Source organism: Danio rerio, chromosome 5 (genome assembly GCF_049306965.1).
Source record: "Danio rerio strain Tuebingen ecotype United States chromosome 5, GRCz12tu, whole genome shotgun sequence".
Lineage (NCBI taxonomy): Eukaryota > Metazoa > Chordata > Actinopteri > Cypriniformes > Danionidae > Danio > Danio rerio.
Genome location: NC_133180.1, coordinates 68,736,668 through 68,760,573, shown reverse-complemented (window position 1 = coordinate 68,760,573; position 23,906 = coordinate 68,736,668). Strand labels below are relative to the sequence as shown.

Sequence of the window (23,906 nt, the reverse complement as noted above, 5' to 3'; positions counted from 1 at the left end):
TTCAACAAGGTACTGGAAATATTCCTCAGAGATTTTGGTCTATATTGACATGAGAGCATCACACAGTTGCTGCAGATTTGTCGGCTGCACATCCATGATGCGAATCTCCCATTCCACCACATCCCAAAGGTGCTCTACTGGATTGAGATCTGGTGACTGTGGAGGCCATTTGAGTGCAGTGAACTCATTGCCATGTTCAAGAAACCAGTCTGAGATGTTTCACGCTTTATGACATGACGTGTTATCCTGCTGGAAGTAGCCAGAAGATGGGTACACTGTGGTCATAAAGGAATGGACATGGTCAGCAACAATACTCAAGTAGGCTATGACATTGCTCAATTGGAACTAAAGAGCCCAAAGTGTGCCACGAAAATATCCCCCACACTATTAAACAACCACCACCAGCCTGAACCGCTGATACAAGGCAGGATGGATCCATGCTTTCATGGTGTTGATGCCAAATTCTGACCCTACAATCCAAATGTAACAGCAGAAATCGAGACTCATCAGACCAGGCAACATTTTTTCAATCTTCTATTGTTCAATTTTGGTGAGCCTGTGCCAATTGTAGCCTCAGTTTCATGTTCTTAGCTTACAGGAGTGGCACCCGGTATTTTCTTCTTCTACTGTAGCCCATCCACCTCAAGGTTGGACATGTTGTAAGTTCAGAGATGCTCTTCTGCATACCTCGGTTGTAACGGTTATTTGAGTTACTGTTGCCTTTCTATCAGATGGAACCAGTCTGGCTATTCTCCTCTGACCTCTGGCATCAACAAGGCATTTGCTTCCACAGAGCTGCCGCTCACTGGATATTTTCTCTTTTTCGGCCCATTCTCTGTAAACCCTAGAGATGATTGTTCATAAAAATCCCAGTAGATCAGCAGTTTCTGAAATACTTAGACCAGCCCGTCTGGCACCATTAACCAAGCCATGTTCAAAGTCACTTAAATCACCTTTCTTGCCCATTCTGGTGCTCGATTTGAACTGCAGCAGATCGTCTTGTCCATGATGCCTAAATGCATTGAGTTGCTGCCATGCAATTGGCTGATTAGAAATTTGTGTTGACAAGCAGTAGGACAGATGTACCAAATAAAGTGGCCGGTCAGTGTAAATCAGTGAAACCCTCTCTTAATCTAGCTGAAATAAAATAAGAGTTTCTCCAGAAGAAAAAAAAAAGAAAATACAGCTGAAAACTCTTGTTTAAATGTTAAACAAAATTTGGAAAACATATGAAAACTCACAGGAGGGCTAATAATTTTGACTTCAACTGTACATGTATACTGCACGTGCACGATCCCACTTGAAAGAGACCTTTCATGCAGAACTGAAAACTCTGTCATCATTTATTGACTGTCATATCAGTCCAAACCCGTCTGGCTTAACTGAACACAAAAGACGTACATGCTTTAATTATCATACCACAAAGAGCTGTCACGATTCAAGAGGTACATAAAGGTGGCTGGCATAAAAAGAGCCCATGTGTTCGTCTAGCATCTCCGATGCCATATGATAGCATTGTGTAAGGAGCAGACCATCATTATTTACTGATAATGTTCAGTTCATTTTGGCACATGACAAGGTTCAACAGATCAGTGATGTCTCATAAATATGTGGAACTACGCACAAATGAGTGACTGGTTTAATAAATATGGATGAATTATTATATATTTATGTTTTTAACACAAGTCTGTCACATGTATTCAAGACTATTTAAATATAGCACAAGTATTTACTGTGCTTTTGTCTTCTTTTAAAGTTTTAGAGCCACTGGTTTTGCTTAGTTTGGGTTTTTTTTGGCTAATGAATCATTGCGCACAAAAGGAACAATTACACTCTAGGTGCAATAATACACACCCAAAACAACAAAACATTTTGTCATCATTTATTCAGCTTCAAGTGATTCTAAACCTCTTTAAGTTGACTTTTTTCATGTTATGGATGTCAATATGTACCATTATCAGCATTCTTCAAAATATCTGAAAATAAAAGAAATGCAGGAAAGATTAGAAACACTTGAGGGAGATTAAAAACTCCAATTGTAAAGATTTCACAATGAACTATTCATTTAATAGGGGATAAAAAAAACTATTTTAGCTACATACAGTATGCCACAATATTATGAAATTTTATGAGAAAAAGGACATATTTCTACTTTAGACAAGCATAATTTGAGTGTTTGAAATAACTGTCTTTGTGAGTTGATGTGTCTTATCACACAATGTGGCAGAAATTATCATTTTGTCGATGCTGATTAGCAGTTACATTTACTGAATGTATTAAATCTATCTGTATTTCTATCTGTATTTTATTTCGACAAGATGACTAGCTATATGTCATTCTTTATATAAGGGATTTCCAGGTAAGTCGTAATATCACATTACTGTAAGCGCACTAATAATTTTTTAAAAGGACAGTTCACCCAAAAATGAAAACGTTCTCACCATTTACTTACCCTCAAGTGGTTATAACCCTTTATGAGTTTCTTTCTTTTGTTAAACACAAAAGAAGATATTTTGGACAATGCTGTAACCCCTGACATCCATAATACTGAAAAAAAAAAAGCATACTATTGAAGTCAATGGTTACAACTTTGGTCAAAATATTTAGATTTCAAATCAAACATTTAATTTTAAGTCAATCATGGTTAAATAAATTTGATGAACTTATATAGTTCAAGTCCTTGTGAACCGGAAGATTTTGAGATTCATTTTAGTATGCTGATGTTCTTCCAACTGAAACAGAATGTTGTGTTGGGGCTCATTATTCCCTTCACATCTCTCCTATTCCACATAAACACAAGACATTTTCTCAACCCAGGCTCATTCTGATTATGTACCTCTATATACATTTCTGGAGTGCGCCAAATAGAGATCTGCACGGGACTGAAATTTTTATTTTTATAGTTTTATACCGCACCCAACCGCTACCACCGTCTATTCATTCTTAGTTCACCCGCTGCCCGCCCTGCCCGATTTTCTGCCCGACCCGACCGTTCCCACTGAATTTAGATCTGGTTTTCAAAATATCTCGTTAAAATTGAGCTGCACCAAAAGAGTAAGATAACAGATAAAACTGTTGTGCAAGGATTGTATGCTAAATGTCAGTTTTCTTTGCCCCTTTGTGACGAGACATGAGTGTTTCAAAGTCAGACTTAAAAACATATCCACTAAATATATATGCCAACTACCAATTGTATTTCATATATCATATCAGCATTATTTCTATACATGTAGCAGGTAAATATTGGGCCACGGAAGAATGTATAGTGATTAAATAAGCCTCTCAAAAACCCTACGGTGGATGTGCGCGCTCTCTCTCTCGGGAGTGCTATATTGTTTTGCCGCACGATCTCGTTCAAATTACACCAGAGTTCCCGACCGCTATCGCGTTTTATTCGGAAATTTATTCCCGTGCCTCAAGAAAGATGGTCGGGTCTTGCGGCTCCAGACCTCTAGTGCCAAATATGTCTCTGGAGGTACGTTTTATTTTGCAGTTTTTGTTTTTGCGAATCCAGCAGAGGCCACTGTGTACACTTTTGGAGATCTCAATTTTCTCTCGCGAGTGCCATTCGCACCTGCTGTTCTCACGTAAATCCACCAGAGGCCGCTGTCGACTGATTGACTGACTGCCCAATACCCCCACCCTCCTCCCTCCCTAAACACAACCGATAGCGTTTTCAAAAGCTCAAATTTACCAGCGCCCACCCACATCTCTCAACCCGTCCAACAGTGTTTTGAAAAGCAATCCAGAAAAAAAGCCATCACGGCAGCCTAATTTTTTACCACGTTTTCAAATTTTACCATGTTATTTACTTGTTTGTTTTATTTTTTGTCTTACCTGCTTTTTTAAACCGTTCTTCGCTGGACTCAAACCCCATCATCACAGTCAACTCTGCTCTGAATCTCAAATCCTCCAATGTATGCGACGAGACATTGGACAATGTAGTAATAGCGGAAAAGCCGTCCACACAGAGGTAAGCGGTCAGCTGGTAAGCGCGAAAAGGAACAGCATTATACCACCCCATAGCATTCATTTGAAAGATGAAATGCAGCCATACGTTCCTTTAGCTACATAATTCACGATCTCTAGAAATGTATTTAGGGCTACGTTTTTTAGAATAAGCCTATGTTGCATTTTTCAGGCTGGACACCTCAAATACACCTGATCAGAAAGGTCACTCAGCCTTTGCATAGCACAGATGTGGGACTATTGGCAGGGTTTGTGCCTCACTGTCCCTCTGTGGGTGACGTCCCCACCGAAACCCTTTTGACCGGCTGGAGAAATGGCTAATGAACTTCCTCCTCTCTTCAACTCGGCCTCAGCGGACCAGATCTGCTTTCGGGGTCTCCTTTCAAATCTAACATCTGAATCTAAATCAAAAGAATTTTGTGAAGTGTTGGGACTCTGAGGGCCCAGTAAGGGCTGAGCCCAAGAGGGCCACCACTGGCCCTTTGCCCTGTTCCCAAACTCGGACCTTTCACAGACATTCATACAAAGAAGAACGACTGCACTGGGACATGCAGGAAGTGGCAGGAAGTCCGGCAAAGGACAATAAGACAACAGTCTAGAGTGTGTGAGGTCCATCTCAACATTTTCATTGTTATAATAACAGTCCTCTTCCGTCCACGTCTTGCGTTTTCTGTCACACATCATTTCTCTCAAAATAAATGTGCTGCCGTCTGTCTTACTGGACCGCAATGTTCAGGAAGTGTGATTGGTCCAGATGGATTCTGCAGACTTGACTCTCATTTTCTGGACTGCTTTGTGGAAAATGATGTGCATTTGGATGCAAACATGCTAAATGAAGCTAAGAGAACACTAAATTAAAGAGACAGCTTAACCCAAAAGGTGCTTATGAAGCATCACTGACAATAAGAGGACATGGCAGCAACTTCCACAAAATCCACAAGCAAAAAGAGTGTTTAAACAGTGACATGGCTACCCACAAAGTCAATAACTGCAATTTGTGGGGCAAGCCATGTTCACAACACATTGAAGGATCATTTAGGGAACATTTAAAGTAAATTAAACAATGTTACCTATTGTTTTTTTTTGACAGAAATTGAGTTTGTGTGGGGATTTAATTGCCATCAAAATCCACATCCCTGACTTTCTAATCTAGATCAGTCCAAAAGTCATTTTGTAAATCATTTTTGACCACTGAAACAATCTTTAGTCACACTTCATAGTAATTTGCATTAGAAAAGTAGTGGTATCTTGTAAAAATTGTGTGAATTATGTGAATGAAGGGATCCGAGTTTTATCAGGGTTATAGCTAAACTCTACAAGACAGTAGATTTGATGGGTCATATTTAAAAATCCTAGATAAACACTACACTCCAAAATATGACATTTGTTGTTTGCTAAAACTACTTACAGTTCAAGTCAGAATTATTAGCCCCCTTATTTATTAACCCCCCCTGTTTATAGAATAGGTGTAACTGAATAGATAGATAGACAGACAGACAGACAGACAGACAGACAGACAGACAGACAGACAGACAGACAGACAGACAGACAGACAGACAGACAGACAGACAGACAGACAGACAGACAGACAGACAGACAGACAGATAGACAGATAGATAGATAGATAGATAGATAGATAGATAGATAGATAGATAGATAGATAGATAGATAGATAGATAGATAGAAAAACCCCAAAGATCAACATAACACTTAAAACTGGTAAACTGTAGGTTTCAGTAGCTATGTTTCCATACACTTTTATTTATGCATGTTTTGGAATATTGCATAAAAGCTTGCTGCCTAATGGAAATAACAAGCTGAAAATGTGCACATAAAAACGTATGTAAAGTCCAATAAACTTTTGATCTGATTAGAAGAAATGCACAAACTACAATGGAAACATTGTAGCATGTGCATCAAATAGGCCATGTGATTTTGATTTAACAGATCATGATAAAAAATATGAACACAATGGAATGGCATTTAATGGAACAACCATCAGACTGACCCCATTGTAAAATAACTAGAATGATGTTTCAGTCATTCTAAAATCCGCCATCCAAAGTGGTTCGGCATTATTAGCTCCAGAAGTGTTTTGAGCGTCTGCGCTCCCAAAGAATTTTCTTGAGACTCCGAAATCCACCATACATTCATTACATTTCATCTTCTGAGGTGTACCAAATTTATTATGCAGTAAAAAAGGCCCACCGTGGCTTCTCCTACAGCAGCAAATTCCATTTTCGTTTTGATATTTGCCACCAGTTATTCAGAAATTGGCTATTTTATTCTCTTTGACTCATTGGATGGTGTGTTCGCTAATGTTTTACAGTATGTGATATTCCAGTTTTGTGCATACAGGGGGAAAAATGAGTACAGAGAATTTAACCAGATTTTGATCAAATCCAAACAATACAACCACAAAAATAAAACAAAACAAGGAAAGTCTGAATAACACTGAAATGACACAAGGAGAAATACTGAACTACTGAAATGTATTTAATACTCTATATAGAATATATATTTCGACCATGTTGAAATGTATTTTTTTGTTAATGATATTTTATGTATGATATTTTTGATTGAAAATAAATTTTGCTTTGGCTTTGGCTTTTTTTTGGTGATGGCAGCTTAAAGACACATCTCATGTGGAGAATGAAGCCACATGCACTCAGGTGTGAGTTTTATTTCACAGACTACAACAGAGTGTCAAAATCTTGATGGTTATGCATTTGCAATCGGGTCTCGTCTATCAAAACAAATCTTTATTTTGAATTATTTTATTGGATTCCGGTCATGTGATTGTCTGGGACATTCTACAGCTTGATTTTCTTTCTCTGAACGCATTTGAGAGTTTCATTGTCTGTGTTTCGGATCATTGTCTTGCTGAAATGTCCACTCTGGTTTCATCTTCATCATCCTGATAATGTACACTGATGAAGAGCAGAGCGTTGTTGAAGAACTACAAACAGATTTCAGCTGCTGTCTGAGCTTTCACTGCCTTTCTACACCTTCCTTTCTTCATGTGTTCAATACGTTTTTCCTGTGTCATTTCTTTTTATTACACAGCTTCATTTGTAAACAAATTAGATTTGTTTTATTAGGGTTTCTTTTGTTTCTACCAACATCTGGTGAAATCTTCAAGTCAACGACACCTTTAGAAATATGTTTTTTGAGAAATCTGGTGACGTGTTCAATACATATTTTCCCCACTAAAAGTCTAATTTGCATCTTTGGACAGATAGTGTCACACTGTCCAGAAACCCTTTCAAAACCAAGATAAATATATCCAGTACTGTATTCAATAGCATCTTCAAAACTGCTCCAGTGAACAATCACCCGAATCAATGACTGATTCACTTGAATTATCGATTCTCCTGTGGCTAACGCGAATCAATATCTATGTGACTGTTACCTGTATGCCTTTTAAAAACATTCGGCCAGTTATTACCAGTGTCCTGTCCTCTGTGTGTGTGCGTGTGTAGAATTAATCAAAGCGTGAATGATTCTCCGATTACAGGATCGAGATCCATATCTTGACAACAATCCCTAGCCGGTTGTTTGTGCACTTCTTTTTCATAAAGAAAGTAAACATGATGAAACAATGTGTACACATGGCCTCAAAGCAAACAGAGCTCTCGTTTTGCATTCAGGGTGTCATTAAATGGTTTTCTCTCTCTCTCTGCTTGTAGAATATAGACGTGACGAACTTCAGCAGCAGCTGGAGCGACGGCCTAGCGTTCTGCGCTCTCTTACACACGTATCTGCCTGCACACATCCCCTACCAGGAGCTCATCAGCCAAGACAAGGTACACAAGTATTTGTTACACTGCTTTTAGTAGGTCCTCACCCTTTATGTAGTCCCTGACTCATTTAGCAATCAAACACAGCGTGTTAGCAGTCAATGGTCCCCCCTCCGCTGACCTGTCAGTGTAATGAATTACGCGCTTCTATGGATTAGCCTTGACAGAATACATAAACACACGACACACGGAGAGGTGTGGATACAACGTACATTACAAATAAACGCCTGCCTGTGTGTTTAGTCATTCACACACACACCCACATGTACACGCAAAGTGCCGCGGTCTTCGGTTCTGCATGACAAATTGCAGCCATAAGTATAATAGTGATTACAGAAGGAGATGGTGCATTACGCCTCTGAATTATTCACAAAGCCTCTTTGGCCGTGTTGTGAATGTCAAGGCTACTGAAAGCCTTCACGTGTGGCAGCTTCATCATACTACAGAGCATCACCAGACAATTCACACGTCTTTAGACTAGGGCTGTTAATCTATTTAAAAATGTAAAAGTATTCATCTAGATTCGTTTAAAAGCATGTTATATGGTGTTGAAATAAAGAAATTGATTGAGCACTGTATGTGCATTTATACAGCATGCACAAATATATATACTGTATATATATATAAATATATATACTGTATATATATACTGTATATATATATATATATATATATATATATATATATATATATATATATATATATATATATATATATATATATATATATATATATATACACACACAGTTGAAGTCAGAATTATTAGCCCCCCTGAATTATTTGCGCCCCTGTTTATTTCTTTCCCCAATTTCTGTTTAATGAAGGGAAGATTGTTTCAGCACATTTCTAAGCATAATAGTTTTAAAAAACTTATTTCTAATAACTGATTTATTTTATCTTTGCCATGATGACAGTAAATAATATTTTACTTGATATTTTTCAAGACACTTCTATGCAGCTTAAAGTCACATTTAAAGGCTTGACTAGGTTAATTAGGTGAACTAGGCAGGTTAGGGTAGTTAGGCAAGTTATTGTATAACGATGGTTTATAACGAAAAAAAAAATAGCTTTAAGGGGCTAATAATTTTGTCCTAAAAATGTTTTTTTTTTAAATAATAATAGTTTTTATTCTAGCCGAAGTAAAACGAATAAGACTTTTTCCAGAAGAAAAACTATTATCAGACATACTGTGAAAATTTCCTTGCTCTGTTAAACATCATTTGGGAAATATTTAAAGAAGAAGAAAAAAAAAAATCAAAAGGGGGCTAATAATTCTGACTTCAACTGTATATATATTTATATAAATATATTTATAAATATATATATATATATATATATATATATATATATATATATATATATATATATATATATATATATTTATAAATATATACATATATACATATATATATATATATATATATATATATATATATATATATATATATATATATATATTTGAAATGGTATAAAACATGTTTGCAAAACTGTTGTAATAAACTTTCAAGTGCATTAATCCAGCATTTAATAATACTTTCTGAATGACTCTGAGACACTGAAGTAACGTAATGAAAAAAGTTTTAAGCATAAGAATGAATAATATTTTAAACATGAAAAACAATTACTTTAATTCAAAATCATATTTCAAGACCTTTTGAATATACAGTTGAAGTCAGAATTATTTGCCCCTCTTTGATATTTTTTTAAATATTTCCCAAATGATGTTTAACAGATCACAGAATTTTCACAGTATGTCTGATAATATTTTTCTCTTCTGGAGAAAGTCTTATTTGTTTTATTTAGGCTAGAATAAAAGCAGTTTTTAATTTTTTAAACACCATTTTAAGGTCAAAATTATTAGCCCCTTTAAGCTAAAAAAATGTTCAATAGTCTACAGAACAAACCATCATTACACAATAACTTACCTAATTACCCTAACCTGCCTGGTTTACCTAATTAAGCTAGTTAAGACTTTTAATGTCACTTTGAGCTGTATAGAAGAGTCTTGAAAAATATCTAGTCATATATTATTTACTATCATCATGGCAAAGATAAAATAAATCAGTTTTTAGAAATTAGTTATTAAAACTATTATGTTTAGAAATGTGATGAAAAAATCTGCTCTCTGTTAAACAGAAAACTGAAGAAAATAATAAAAAACGAGGGCTAATAATTCAGGGGGGCTAATAATTCTGACTTTATATATTTGACCAAATACCTGATGATGATCCCCTGAGGTTAAATGGGTCATAATTTCAATTTATAACTGGAAATAAAAATGAAACAACCTTTTTAGCGTGCTGCGTTTGTTAGTACTTTCTAGCCAGCACGCTGTGTTTATTTGTGGGCGTGTGGGCAGCTTTCGACATTGTTTTTAATAAATAATGGCGGACATGGGAAGAGCGGGCGTAATGCACGATCTCACCGGAGAATTCTATGAATTACCTAGCGAGACATCATTTGTTATAATAATCTTATTATTTAATAATGTCTAGTGCTCTTCTGTATATGCAATAAAAGTCCCAACTGATTGGAGATGGTGCTCGCTGCAGAGCGAATGAGTGGAAGCTTGAGCTCCAGCTCCTCCTATAAGCTTTTTAATGCGTACACTAGAGATGCGCTGATCAGCTGAAAAGTCACCTGAATTCGCGGCTTAATACTAATCACCCACCCGCCCTCACATACTTTAAGTCAAAATTATTAGCCCCCGTTTATTTATTTATTTTTCCACAATTTCTGTTTAACGGAGAGATTTTTTTTAACACATTTCTGAACATAATAGTTTTAATCTCTGCCATGATGACAGTAAATAATATTTCACTAGATATTTTTCAAGTCACTTCTATGTTTAAGTGACATTTAAAAGCTTAACTAGGTTAATTACAGGTTTGTTCTGTAGACTATCGAAAAAATAAAAAGCCTAAAGGGGCTAATAATTTTGATCTTAAAATGGTTTTAAAAAAATGAAAAATTGCTTTTAACCGAAATAAAACAAACAAGAAAAAAAGATAATTTCTCCAGTAGAAAAAATATAATCAGACATACTGTGAAAATTCCCTTGCTCATTTGGGAAATATTTAAAAATGAAAAAAAAGATTCTGACTTCAACTGTACATCTGCACCCAATCGTCACTGTAATAAATCAAATTCTTTGTTTTAAGCATGTTGATAGGTCAGCGTGGATCATTCATTATTAACAGCAGATTCACTGAGCTAATCTGCGCATCTCTGACAAAATAATACGCTAAGCATTTTCTCTACCGGAGGCAGCCTGTTGTTTTGTCACAAACTGTTTGGCGATGGAGTATGATGGAATAAGCATCAAATGCACCATATTCGGCACCAATGTTTATTAGACTTTGGCCACTTGGAGAAATCCCCCACCAGAGACTAGACTTAACTTCCAGTGGTATTTTTTGCTGTCCTGACGAATCTAAGAACTTAAACTGCTTGTCTTACTTTGACTTGACTGGCCTTTCGATTTAGCACACACATGATGTTTCACATTTGAGTTACCAGTCGTACGCAGGCGGTGCATATTACATACCCAGCACTCGCTCCATCCGCATTAAGCATTTCGCTAAAACGCTCCCACACGGCACTTTTCTTTCCTTTTTTTGTTTTGTTTTGTTTTGTTTTTAATTCTCCCTTTTTAAGTTTCTCTCATATCGGTTTTGCCCCCGTTTCTGCTTTAACAAATTGACCTCCACTACTCACATATTTATTTATTTATTTATTTTTATTTTTTCAAATTAGGATCCGTTTGCCTGCTGAAAAACGCATTCGTATTTTAAAGAATGTAAAAAAAATACAAAACAATTATCTTTAATAATTATTCTCATCCATCCGCGAGCCACTCGCAATTAACCATAATGTATTTATCACCTGACCCACCCGACTCACGGATTATCCACAGTGCCCGTGGATATAACCACTATCCGCGCATCACTAGCATACATCTACCTCGCCCCTAACACCTACCCCCAGTGACCTCACTTGTAGAAGAAGTGCAGTAAGGAGGAGCTGGAGCTCAGCTTTGCCCATGTGGCTCTACAGTGAGTACCACTTGACTGAGTGAGCTTTCGTCACAAAGTTCATGTGTTCTGATATCATCAGTTTGCTTTAATGGTAACTGGTAGGGTCTTGAAAAATGTTGATGTGTCTGCAGTCTGTGGATATTGTTTTTTGTTGACAGGCTTGCGCTGCTGCAATCATTCAGTATTCTTTGACAAACAAAGTTGGTTGACAAAAGCTGACAAAAGTCTTGCAGTCGATCCCAGTTGTAAGAGCAACAAATAATAACTTGACTGATAGTTGATCATTTGGAAAAGTGGCAGAAGGTGGATTTTTCTGATGAATCATCTGTTGAACTGCATCCCAATCATCAAAAATACTGCAGAAGACCTACTGGAACCTGCAAGGACCCAAGATTCTCACTGAAATCAGTCAAGTTTGGTGAAGAAAAAATCATGGTTTGGTGTTCCATAAAAGCAACCATACTTTGAGTGTTTAAGGACAAATCCTCAGTGCAATAAGTACACACAACCTTGCTTTTATCCTTTTTATAACGAAACTTGCAGTTCAGCACAGCAGGCTTCATGTCTTTAGCCACCATATTACCGGCATTCACTGTACCCTCTTCGTACACTAATATGGCTATGATGACTGCAAGAAGTTGGGGTCAAACCTTATTTAAACGACTAATTTAAAGAAACAAGAATATTTTAAAATTGTATTACATTTTCAGATTAACCGCACACGGTAATGTTGACAGCTCTAGTTTAGACACCTGCTTTATATTACAGTAATTAACAGTGCTGTTTTTTCCTTATAGGGGCGAAATCTAACTCTGGCTTTTCAAGCAGCCGAAAGCATTGGTATCAAGCCCTCTCTGGTGAGTTTGTGACATGATTTTCATTTCAACCAAAATCGATAACCCTTCCCATATATAAAAACATTTACATTATCATTTACATAAAGTCATTTACATTATAATACCTTTTTTTCACAAAGAAAATATAGGACATTTTGAAGATTGTTAGTAACCAGACAGTTTTCTTTTGGATGCTTATTGTACAGACCAAATATGCAGTGAAAGTCAACAAGAAGCAGTTTTGTTGCCAACATTCTTTAGTATTCTGCAAACAGGTATAAAATGACATTTATTTAGGTAAACAATGACAGAATTATTGTGACGGGTCATCATTTTAGGGCCTCAATGCCATAAAAGCAGTGACGGGACTTCTACGATTCTGTAGGGGCTGAACTGATAATGTATGAATTAAAGCAGACAGAAACAGCAGCTCATTCCCATAATGACCAAACCAATCTACCTTTAACTGCGCAAATTAGGTGCCAAAAAGCAGAGTCAATAATAATCGGGTGCAGGTAATCTAATGACAACACAGACGCAAAATGGGTCAAGATATAATAAGATTTTGGGTGTTAAATAAGGACACAAGTACCTGTAAACTGCCTACTGCACACCTACATGTAGGTAAACCACACAGCATGATTTATTTAAATACTCTCCGCTCATTATTTAGCATCTAAAAGTAAACCTCTGCCAAATGTATATGCAGCAAAGTTAACTGCAAAATTAACCGTGCTTCTTTTCAGCACTTGTTATTCAGTGCATGTCTTGGACGAATCCCAAAAAGATGAAAAAAAAAGTGTATTTAAAAAGCAGTTTCATCTGGAATGTAATTGTGATTTAAATTTAGTTAAATAGAAGATAGTAGAATACAAAACTATAGTCATCCTCCGAATTTGTTAAGAAATATTTATATTTTGCATGTGTTTATTTCCTCATGCACAATTAATAGTTATTCCCTATTAATATTTATGTCCGTTCCAAATAAAGGAGCTTATTAAACCATTTCTGGAGAACTTTAAAATTACCTAAGCAATATGCCTACTATGTAGATAACACAGAACAATTAAATGTATTAAATTGTTGCCATCTTATATATATATATATATATATATATATATATATATATATATATATATATATATATATATATATATATATATATAAATATATAAATATATATATATATATATAAATATATATATACACATATATATATATATATATACATATATATACATATATATATATACACATATATATACATATATATATACATATATATATATATATATATATATATATATATATATATATATATATATATATATATATATACATAAAGTATATAGTATATATACATACAGTTTAAGTCTTGAATTATTAGCCCCCTGAATTATTAGTCCCACTGTTTATTTTTTCCCCCAATTTCTGTTTAACGGAGAGAAGATTTTCTCAACACATTTCTAGTAACTCATTTCTAATAACTGATTTATTTTATCTTTGTCTTAATAACTTAATATTTTACTGAATATTTTTCAAGACTCTTCTATACAGCTTAAAGTGGCATTTAAAGGCTTCACTAGGTTTATTAGGTTAACTAGGCAGGTTAGGGTAATTAGGCAAGTTATCATATAACAGTGGCTTGTTCTGTAGGCTATCAGGAAAAAAAATAGCTTAAAGGGGCTAATAATTTTGACCTTAAAATGGATTTTATTCTAGCTGAATTAAAATGAATAAGACTTTCTCCAGAAGAAAAAAATATTATCAAACATACTGTGAAAATTCCTTTTCTCTGTTATACATAATTTGGGAAATATAAAAAAAAAAGAAAGAAAAATGAAGGGGGGGTGGGCTAATAATTCTGACTTCAGTTGTATATATTTTTTCCCCTCAAAATATTAACTATAAAAAACTATAATAGCATCTATTACAACATTACAGCAACATAATAATGCAAATGAAGGTGAACATCTTTTTAATATTTTAGTCAATAACAAATCAAAGGACGGAGCTGTTTTTACTATAGTCCTACTGCTATAGAAACTTGATAGCCTGAGTAATTTGCACATGTTTAATCACTGCTTTGTGTGCCAGATATGCCAAGTGCATGTAAATACAGAGCATTTGCATCTTTCCTGTAACTGTCAGGCAGAGATAGACTGTTGAATTGAGCTGTGCGCGTGGGATGGACAATATAGAGCTGCCTTCCTTCACACATCATCAAAATCAAGTGGCTCTGGTGGCCAGAGTTAAGCCTGCATCAGTTTCCCATACAAACAAATCTAGAACACCCAGTAAAATCAAAGAAACATCAGGAAAAGATGCATATTCTTTAAGTGTCTACATGTATACAATACTATATTATTAATAGTGCTATTTCAGTGAATGTGAACAAGTATACTAAAAAAACATTCATTTTCACTAGTTTTATTAGTATAAATTTTTCAATGCTTTTAAAAATAAGTAAAATCTTTGTGGACTATAAATATATATGTATAATATATCATTTATTTAAATATGTGGGCAACAAATTATAGATTATTTTTATTTACAAATTATTATATTATTCTTATTTTTTTATTCAACTATAGGGGTGCAGCCGGGTAGGGGGCCTTACAAGACAATGTGCCCAGGAGCCCCTGAGTTCTTAATCCGGGTCTGTTTGAGGCGCAGAAATACTCTTACCTAAGATGCCATTTTTTCACACAGAGTTAGGTCAATCTACATTCTCCAAGTATGCTCCATATATGTATGCATGGCTTAATTTGTGCCGGAACAAGCCAGATCTGGAACCTCTGAAATCCTCCTCCGCAAATGCCAATAAAAAAAAAATGCCCTACTCCAGTCCACGACTAGGCCCAAACCCCTCTTCCCACCCTCAAAATATTTACAGAAGACTGTAAATTTAGATCAGTGCACATGTTTTAACAATTGATTATGGTTTATACTAATTTTGTGTGTGTATATGTTGTTATTTTTTGTAGCTCAGTCCTGTGCTGCCTGTCTTGACCATGACTCCCTGTTAGACATATTGTATCTCAATGGGACATTCCTGGTTAAATAATTAAATAAATAAATGAATGAATGTTGCAAGCAATTCTGTATAGCCGATATTAATATTTAGGATTATCTATTTTCTCATTTCCCGGGTTCTCAGTAGCAGATGTTGTCATAGTTGGGAAAACTTAGAGCGCAGTAAACTGGAGAGTACAAAAAATATTTTTTTACAATCTTTTTTGCTCAAATAATAAAAGAAAAACTGCAAGATAGTGTTATGAAGACTTTCAGAAAGAGCAAAAAAAATAAAAAATAATTGTGAGACTGATGACGGCAGCCAGAGGAGAGAATAACGTAACATTTACTGTCCTGTCCCATAGACGCTGCATTAGAAATGCTTCGCACAATCGGTAATTTGTATTTTGTAATTTGAAGCAAAGGTGATATTATACATTCATGAATACATGTAAATGTTCATATGTTTACAAAAAATCTAAATTTAAAAAAATTTCAAGGATTTATCGTTAAATGCGTCATAACAGGCTTGTGAAAAGGGTCCATACGAAGGCCTAGTAACTTTTGTGACGTCCCCAAACCTTAAGCAACATGTAACACGTCAAGAAAACACCAAGGAGCTTCCGCTGCCAGCCACAAAAACTAAGAAATAAAAGTGAACATAGACCACGATGTGCGGGAGGAGCTGAGGTCAGGAATTTGTCAGGCTGCTAAATCTAATGTTTTGAACTTGGTGTGGAACCGATTTTCAGAAATAGTTGTAAAAATAGATACAGTGGTGTGGGGCAGGCTGGGGCAGGTCAAATACTTCCATAAAAGCAAATCAGTTTGAGTTATGTTCTGCTGATCACATAAAAATATATTTTGAAGAATGTTAGAAACCGGTAACTATTGACGTCCATAGTAGCAAAAACAAATACTATAGATGCTAATAGTTACAGGATTCCAAAAATCTTCAAAATATCTTCTCTAAAGACAAAAGTTCAAAGGTTTAGAGCAACTGAAGGGTGTGTAAATAACACTAGAATGTTCTGTTTATTTCTTTAACTGACAAAGTCTTGATTTCCATTATGATCTTTAATCTGTCAGACACCATCGTACAAAAATATCCTTGTGTTTGGTTACACTATTCCGTCCTGTGCTTTGATGCTCATTTTTAATTAACATCCTGGGTGATTGTGTGCGCTTTTATCTCCTTCATTTATGCTGTGAATTTAATGTACTGTATTAACTGAATGAATAATATGAGACGACAGCTTATATTTGGAGACTGTGGGCTGTGGCTGCTGTTTAAATGCATTACATCTCACAGCATATTTTGTTAGCCGCTAAACTGTTTAATTACAGTCCCGAGGGTGTGTTTGACCAATGTTTTTATGACTTTGCTACTGAAATGTGCACAATATTTTGAGTTGACACATCTCTCAGCAGGTTGCGTTTGCCCCTTTCAGCATGATATTACATAGACACAACAAACCACCACAAGCATTATAGCAGTCGATCTGCTCATATTATATAATAGCAGTGTATTATCTTTCTAAAGCATGACAGGAGTAGAAATCATAGTTTGATTATTTAAAGAGCATTTAAAATGATGTATCTAAAACTATTGTTAAATATTACTAACAAAAAAGACATTAAATGATGTATTTCATATTTGTAAATTATACTAAAATACATTTCATTTGCTACAATACACTGAAATTTACAAGCAATTTCTGAGGTTTTTTTTGTTTAAAAGTCACTCAATTTAACATGGAAATTTAGGATTTACAATAAAAAGTGTTTCTTTAAGAACGAGAGTGGTGAGAAAGAGACGTGTTCGGAAAAACAGGAGAATGAGTGCAAATGCCTCACTGCCCTCTGGGGTCTCTTAAAAATGACCTGTAAATGTTTAATGATACTCCGGGTTCCTACAAACCCACGGGTACTATGACAGGAAAATGCCACAGCCTGGTGTTCACGTTACACAATATACTGTAGACTCAAGGAGGAAACGGCCACATGAATATAAAAGCAGTTAGTCAACATTACCAAATGCTTGTTTTTACAGAGATGACAACCACAAAACTTGGACGGATGAACTGCTACTTTAAGTCTGTGGCCTGTAATATAACACAGCCTCTCAGGATTTTCAGTCTACATAGATAGAAAACAACTCTAGTTGTGTTGGATGTTATTAACTGCCTGTCCACCGTATAATGCGTGTGTGTTGCATCTGGCTCCTGCACATGTGATAACTGTGATCTCAAACTGATTGTAATGTAGTCCAACAGCAGTCATTCCCCCTATCCCATCCCAAAAACTCTAACAGATGGCTGGAAAATCCCAAATCCAGATGATTTGCTCTTTCTTAGGGAGGAACTGAATGGTTTTTGAATGTCACAACCTGGTGCTTTGTGAAATGTATCCCTCCACACTTGTCCCGGTTATAGGTTTATGTAAGGGATAATGTTCATCCAGCTGGTTGTTTCTCACAGAAGAAAGTCAGATGGGCTGATAAGTTTTGTTTTATAAGACTATTTTATAAAATAGTTTTACTCTGTAAAAGCAACCAGCTGGATGTACATTATCCCATTTATGACATGGTTACTCATCTAAACAATTATCTGAGCTGTAAGAATTTACCACTAATTAAACACACACTCACCGGCCACTTTAATAGGTACAGCTGTCTAACCGCTCGTAAACGCAAATTTCTAATCAGACAATCACATGGCAGCAACTCAATGCATTTAGGCATGTAGACATGGTCAAGACGATCTGCTGCAGTTCAAACTGAGCATCAGAATGGGTAAGAAGGGAGATGGCATGGTTGATGCTGCCAGACGAGCTAGTTTGAGTATTTCAGAAACTGCTGATACACTGGGATTTTCACAAACAATCATCTCTAGGGTTTACAGAGAATGGTCCATAAAGAGAAAATATCTAGTGAGCGGTAGTTCTGTGTGCAAAAATTAGGGCCCATTAGCACCAGTTGAGCATTGTGTCAACGCCACAGCCTACCTGAGTATTGTTGCTGACCAAGTCCACCCCTTTATGACAAGATTGTACCCATCCTCTTATGGCTATTTCCAGCAGGATAACGCACCATGTCATAAAGGGTAAATCATCTCAGGGTGCTTTCACACCTAGACTTTTGTCTCCTTTGCACAGTTAGCGTGGTTTGATTGGCATATGTGAATCCAGCAATCGCGCTCGGATCCGCTCTAAAACAATCACCCCGAGATCGCTTGAATGAGGTGGTCTCGGCACGATTGAAACGAACTCTGGAGCGGATCGATTGTGGTAAAAAAGCGATACAATCCAAGCTCGGTTATATCACAGTGTTTTATGGACATGTAATAGGCATATGGCTATATGAAGAGAGAATTATGAGTAGGGCGGGAGGTCATTCCAGACATCCCAAGTCTCCCGGAAGATTCGTGAGTCTCCCGCAAATGCACAGAGACTCCCGGATGCCCGTAAACGAATGTTAATCTCCCGGAAATTGCGCGTCTCTCTCCCTGTCCTCAAATACGTCACGCACCCTTCTCACCCCTCCTCACCACATCCCTCCTCGCTCTTCAGACACGTCGTGCGCACCTTGTCAAACACCACCAAACCACCACCTCCTCACAGCTGAGTGGGACTTTGCAAAATAAACCCTGAAACTCTGACCAATTTGAGGAGAGTTTACTCACACATTACTTGTTTTAGCTCTTTTGGTCCATTTAGAAACTTTGCTATAGGAAAGCGACCCGTACCAAGAACAAAAAGCAACAGTGTAACCATTGTAATTCCTGTTTCAAAACAAATGATTCGATTCACAGGTTTGAAAGCACCCTTAGACTAGTTTCTTGAGGATTGAGGCAGTTCTGAAGGCAAAAGGGGGTCCAACCCAACACTAGTAAGGTGTACCTAATAAAGTGGCGGATGAGTATATTTGGCAAAATTTTTAAAGGGTTAGCTCACCTAAAAATGAACATTCTGTTAATAATTACTCACCCTCATATCATTACCAGACTAAATCTCCATCATCCTTCATAAACAGCAATGTTTTTGGCTCGCTCAAAGTGCCAAAAAATACCCTCAAAATAGGTCATATACCTTCAGTGACTCATGTACTGTAAGCCACAAATGACCATTTATTCAATAGTATCTTCTCCTCAGTAAAGTGTGTCTGTTCACAAGAGTTGAGCGATGGTTTTAAGAGTATTGATTTAGTATTTTAAACGAATGACGACAAACATTATTACTTGCCCTTTGCAGCTGGTGTTATTACACACATACAGAAGAGAGACACTTCTCTTGTGTGAAAATACGTCACTAACAACTAGTTCAATCTAGTACACACTGTATAGATTTTCTGTAAATGTGTTTTCCACTACATGCATTTTTAGTTTAGTTGTTGAAAATGGTCGTCACTCTCAAGAACAACTGAACTGTGTACATGTCTATACAGCTTATTTCACTGCAGTTATTAGATGGCCATTTTTTAGTGGATCCCAAAAAACAGAAAGTTGCAGGTAGTTGCCACCGCATAAGCAAAATTCTATGAAGTGCGTACAGAAGTAAACTTAGAAACTTGTTATTATGCTCTAGATGAGTCCTGTACACAGGGGAAATGATACTGTATGTATTGATTCATTAGTGTTGTCAAATCTTCCAAGAGGTAAAAACTGCCAATTAGAACAAGCTCATAATAAACTTCAATGCAAATGTCTCATCACGGAAATTAACCCACATATCAAAGTAAAAAATCTTTACCTGTCTAATTTAACACAGGTATTTAATTAATAAACTGGGTCATTTCAGGAGTCAAGACCAAACAACAAGCTCAAATACACAAACTGTCTTCTAACCCAGTGGTTCTCAAAGTGGGGGTCGGGACCCCCTGGGGGGTCGCGGGACAATGAGAGGGGGTCACTTGGTTATTTAGAAAAATCTAATAAATTTGAATAAATGTTTTAAATTACCATTGTTTATCTATAACTTACAGAAGATAAAAATAGTTACATAAAATGCAACATCCAAACCAAAAGCCATCAGCCTTTCATTTTTTCCCCATTGGATCGCGACCCCTGGGATTTTTACATTAGATTAACAACAGAGCAATAGCGTCACTTGCAGCAGATTGATTTTACGGCACTAGATAAACTTTGACACCTTTACGCAACTTATGTACATTTAAAATAAATACAGACACGACTGAATTAGTCTCCAAAATTAAACCAAGAAAAGACTTGTGATGTAACTTAAATATTGTGCCCACCAGTCTCATTAGGTAGGGTTAATATTAAATAATAATAAAAATATATATATAGTTGTTAGACTGTTGCACTTTTTGTGTTGTCAATATACTTGTGTTTATAGGCATATTGGTTTGTGTGAGCAGTTGCAGGCAACATTTGTAGATTATAACCACTTTCGAAAGTAGTGGGGGTCGCCAGTCATTGACATTGTTATTTTGGGGGTCTCGGGTTGAAAAGTTTGAGAACCCCTGTTCTAACCGACTATTATAAGGACACAACTTCAAGAGTATTCTACGCAAAACAAAGCACAATGTATCTGTTGATGGTGGTTTAGTTCAAAACACCAAACGGTCATAGTTTAGTCAAAAAAAGCAGATGGCAAACACAAAAAACACAGAAGGTCAGTTCTTTACAAATGTACAGGGTGGCCATTTATATGGATTCACTGTATTTTGTTAATATTATGTCACTGTAAATATCATAAGTGTGAAAAGGAATAAAATTTGCTGGCATCATGTTGCTGTACTGTTGACTTTACCTAGAAACTGAGGTCAAACATGCAGTATGATTAAGTACATTTTTGCGGTTGTACAAAAATGTAGGCTGAAGCAAGCATTTCCAATGAGCCAGTGTTGGCTTTTATGGCTTAAATAAACTAAACTGAATGCAAAAGTTCACAAGAATCTTCATAGATGAAGTGTTTCCTGCATCTAACTGTCTACATCTGCTCTGTGTCTTTGTAGGACTTCGAGGAATTGATGCGCACCGATCGACCCGACTGGCAAAGCGTCATGCAATACGTGTCTCAGATTTACAAATACTTCGAGACTTGATTTTTGGACTTTGAAGAGGATGGAGGCACAGAAGCACTTTTATTTGCCAGGTCCAGTTCTTCCAAAAACACACAGTTCTGTATTTATACAACCAGCACATCATATAAGTCCAATAACCACACACACACACACAGAATCCTTCCAGCCTCTAACATCTTCTCTGTCCCTCAAATGTCTCACATGGAGATAACTCAGAATTGTTTGAAGTTGCTTGCAGAGTGTAGGTTAGCAATCTTGCACTAAAACTGGTATAGTTTTTATAGTATGGTCAATTTTGCTAAGAGTTCAAGTGTAGCTGCTAAACTTTATAAAGTGTTATTACCCAAATCTCTATATATATATATTGGCATACTTATGTATTAATATACTTATGGAGGTATTTTTAAATATTTAGTTTTCTCACAAAGACTTTGTCAAACTATATATATTAAAAAAAATAGTTTCATGTTTTGGGTAATTTGTCACTTACAGAAACGACCACTATTAAAATCTTGTCCTAATTATTTAACAGCCCTATGTGCGTTAGCAAAACACTAAGATTAGCTCTCTACCACTCTAGTTAATTATTTCCAGAATAAAAGTCAGAAAGTCAATGTCTGAGAAAACGCTATAAGAGTGTTTCAAACAAGCAGTATTGATTATTAAATGCTTTTTGTGCCTGTTTGAATGACAAAGGTGTGTTTAAATGAAGGGATTTAAATAATGTTTATAGAAAAAGTATCAAAAGGAGAAACAAATAAAGAAAGAAATGCGTTTAGGCTGGTCAGCAGTGTGGTTTGTGCCAAATTTGAACTGAAATGTTGCATTCAACTGCATGGACAACTGGTCAAACACTCTCTCAACTGAAGCTAAACACAAAATAAACAACAAAAATAACAGACAGAATCTGTGTTTAAAACCTTTTCTTATCACAAATGCTATTTATTGACATCTTTGCTGTTAAATATTTGGATCTCAAAGGACTGTTTTTCTATTTGAAACTTTTTCCTCATGACAGCAGGCGGCTCATTGATGGTAATGGCAATAAAGTCGTTTGTCATAATTCACACTTGTTTGCCTGTTTTAATTGATACACTTTTTATTTGTACTGAATGGAGAATGTTGTAGTCAAATATTCAGATTTACCTAAAAAAAAGTGGAATTTATTTATTTGAGAGTCCTAATATTAGGAGTTTTAATGTGTCTGCTTCAAACCCTTTATAATGTTGTGCTGAATTAGTAATCCAGATGTATGTGCGGCTACATATCAAGAAGGAAGAAGGTCAAGAATTTTGGTGTTATTCTGGAGTCAGATCTGAGTTTCAGCAGTAAGTATATCAGCATACTATCATCTAAAAAAAATTGCAAAAATCTGATTCTTTGTATCCAGTGAAGACTTGAGAAGTGAGAAACTTGTTCATGCTTTTATCAGCAGCAGGGTGGATTACTGTAACGGCCTCCTTACAGCCCTTCCCAAAAAGACAGTGAGACAGTTGCAGCTCATCCAGAACACTGCGGCCAGGATTCTGACCAGAACCAGGAAATCAGAGCACATCACACCTGTCCTCAGGTCTCTACACTGGCTCCCAGTTACATTCAGAATAGAGTTTAAAGTATTATTTCTTGTCTATTAATCACTAAATGGCCTACGACCTCAATACATTACAGATGTGCTCACTGAATACAAACCTAACAGATCACTCAGATCTTTAGGCTCAAATAAACTAGAAATTCCAAGAGTTCAGTCAAAGCAGGATGAATCTGCCTTCAGCTACTGCGCCCCCTGCTGCTGGAATCCGCTTCCAGAAATGGTCAGATGTGCTCCAACATTAGGCACATTCAAATCAAGACTGACAACAAATCTGTTTAGCTGTGCCTTTACTGAATGAGCACAGTGCTACGTCCAACAGGTCGCACTATTATTCCTTTCTTTTCTTTTTCATTCTTTTATAACCTGTTTTAACACATTTTAATATGTTTTAATGATTTTTAATTATTTTAATAATTTTTATTTTGTTTTTCTTTTATTTCTTGTTTATGTAAAGCACTTGGAATTACCATTGTGTATGAAATGTGCTTTATAAACTTGCCTTGCCTTAAGGACAGACTACAAACTACACAGAATCCATATTGTAATCTTTAGTGATTACGCAATATTGTCACTATTCTCAGATATCTTGTCAGAGTCTCAGATTTCAGAAAA

General features: G+C 36.0%; 2 protein-coding genes across 9 annotated transcripts in view; one reads left to right on the top strand and one right to left on the bottom strand.

Moving 5' to 3' along the window:
• Window positions 1–22,768, top strand: part of specc1 (sperm antigen with calponin homology and coiled-coil domains 1) — a 182,656-nt gene extending 159,888 nt beyond the window's left edge. For 6 of the 7 annotated variants that reach the window (XM_685735.10, XM_073951563.1, XM_009301917.5 and 3 more), the window contains 3 exons: window positions 7,659–7,775; window positions 12,604–12,663; window positions 21,635–22,768. In XM_685735.10, the coding sequence (XP_690827.4) occupies window positions 7,659–7,775; window positions 12,604–12,663; window positions 21,635–21,724 (267 nt within the window). In that variant the 3' untranslated portion in view covers window positions 21,725–22,768. Of the gene's footprint in view, window positions 1–7,658; window positions 8,383–10,668; window positions 10,747–12,603; window positions 12,664–21,634 lie in introns of those variants that run through there. The other variant, XR_012406454.1, reaches the window with a different exon arrangement.
• Window positions 1–23,906, bottom strand: part of zswim7 (zinc finger, SWIM-type containing 7) — a 184,164-nt gene that overhangs the window by 81,313 nt on the left and 78,945 nt on the right. The window contains exon 7 of one of the 2 annotated variants that reach the window (XR_012405760.1): window positions 1,319–1,976. The exons of the other annotated variant lie outside the window; for it this stretch is intronic. The gene's annotated coding sequence lies outside the window, so the exon portion shown is untranslated. Of the gene's footprint in view, window positions 1–1,318; window positions 1,977–23,906 lie in introns of those variants that run through there. 2 annotated transcript variants of the gene reach the window in all.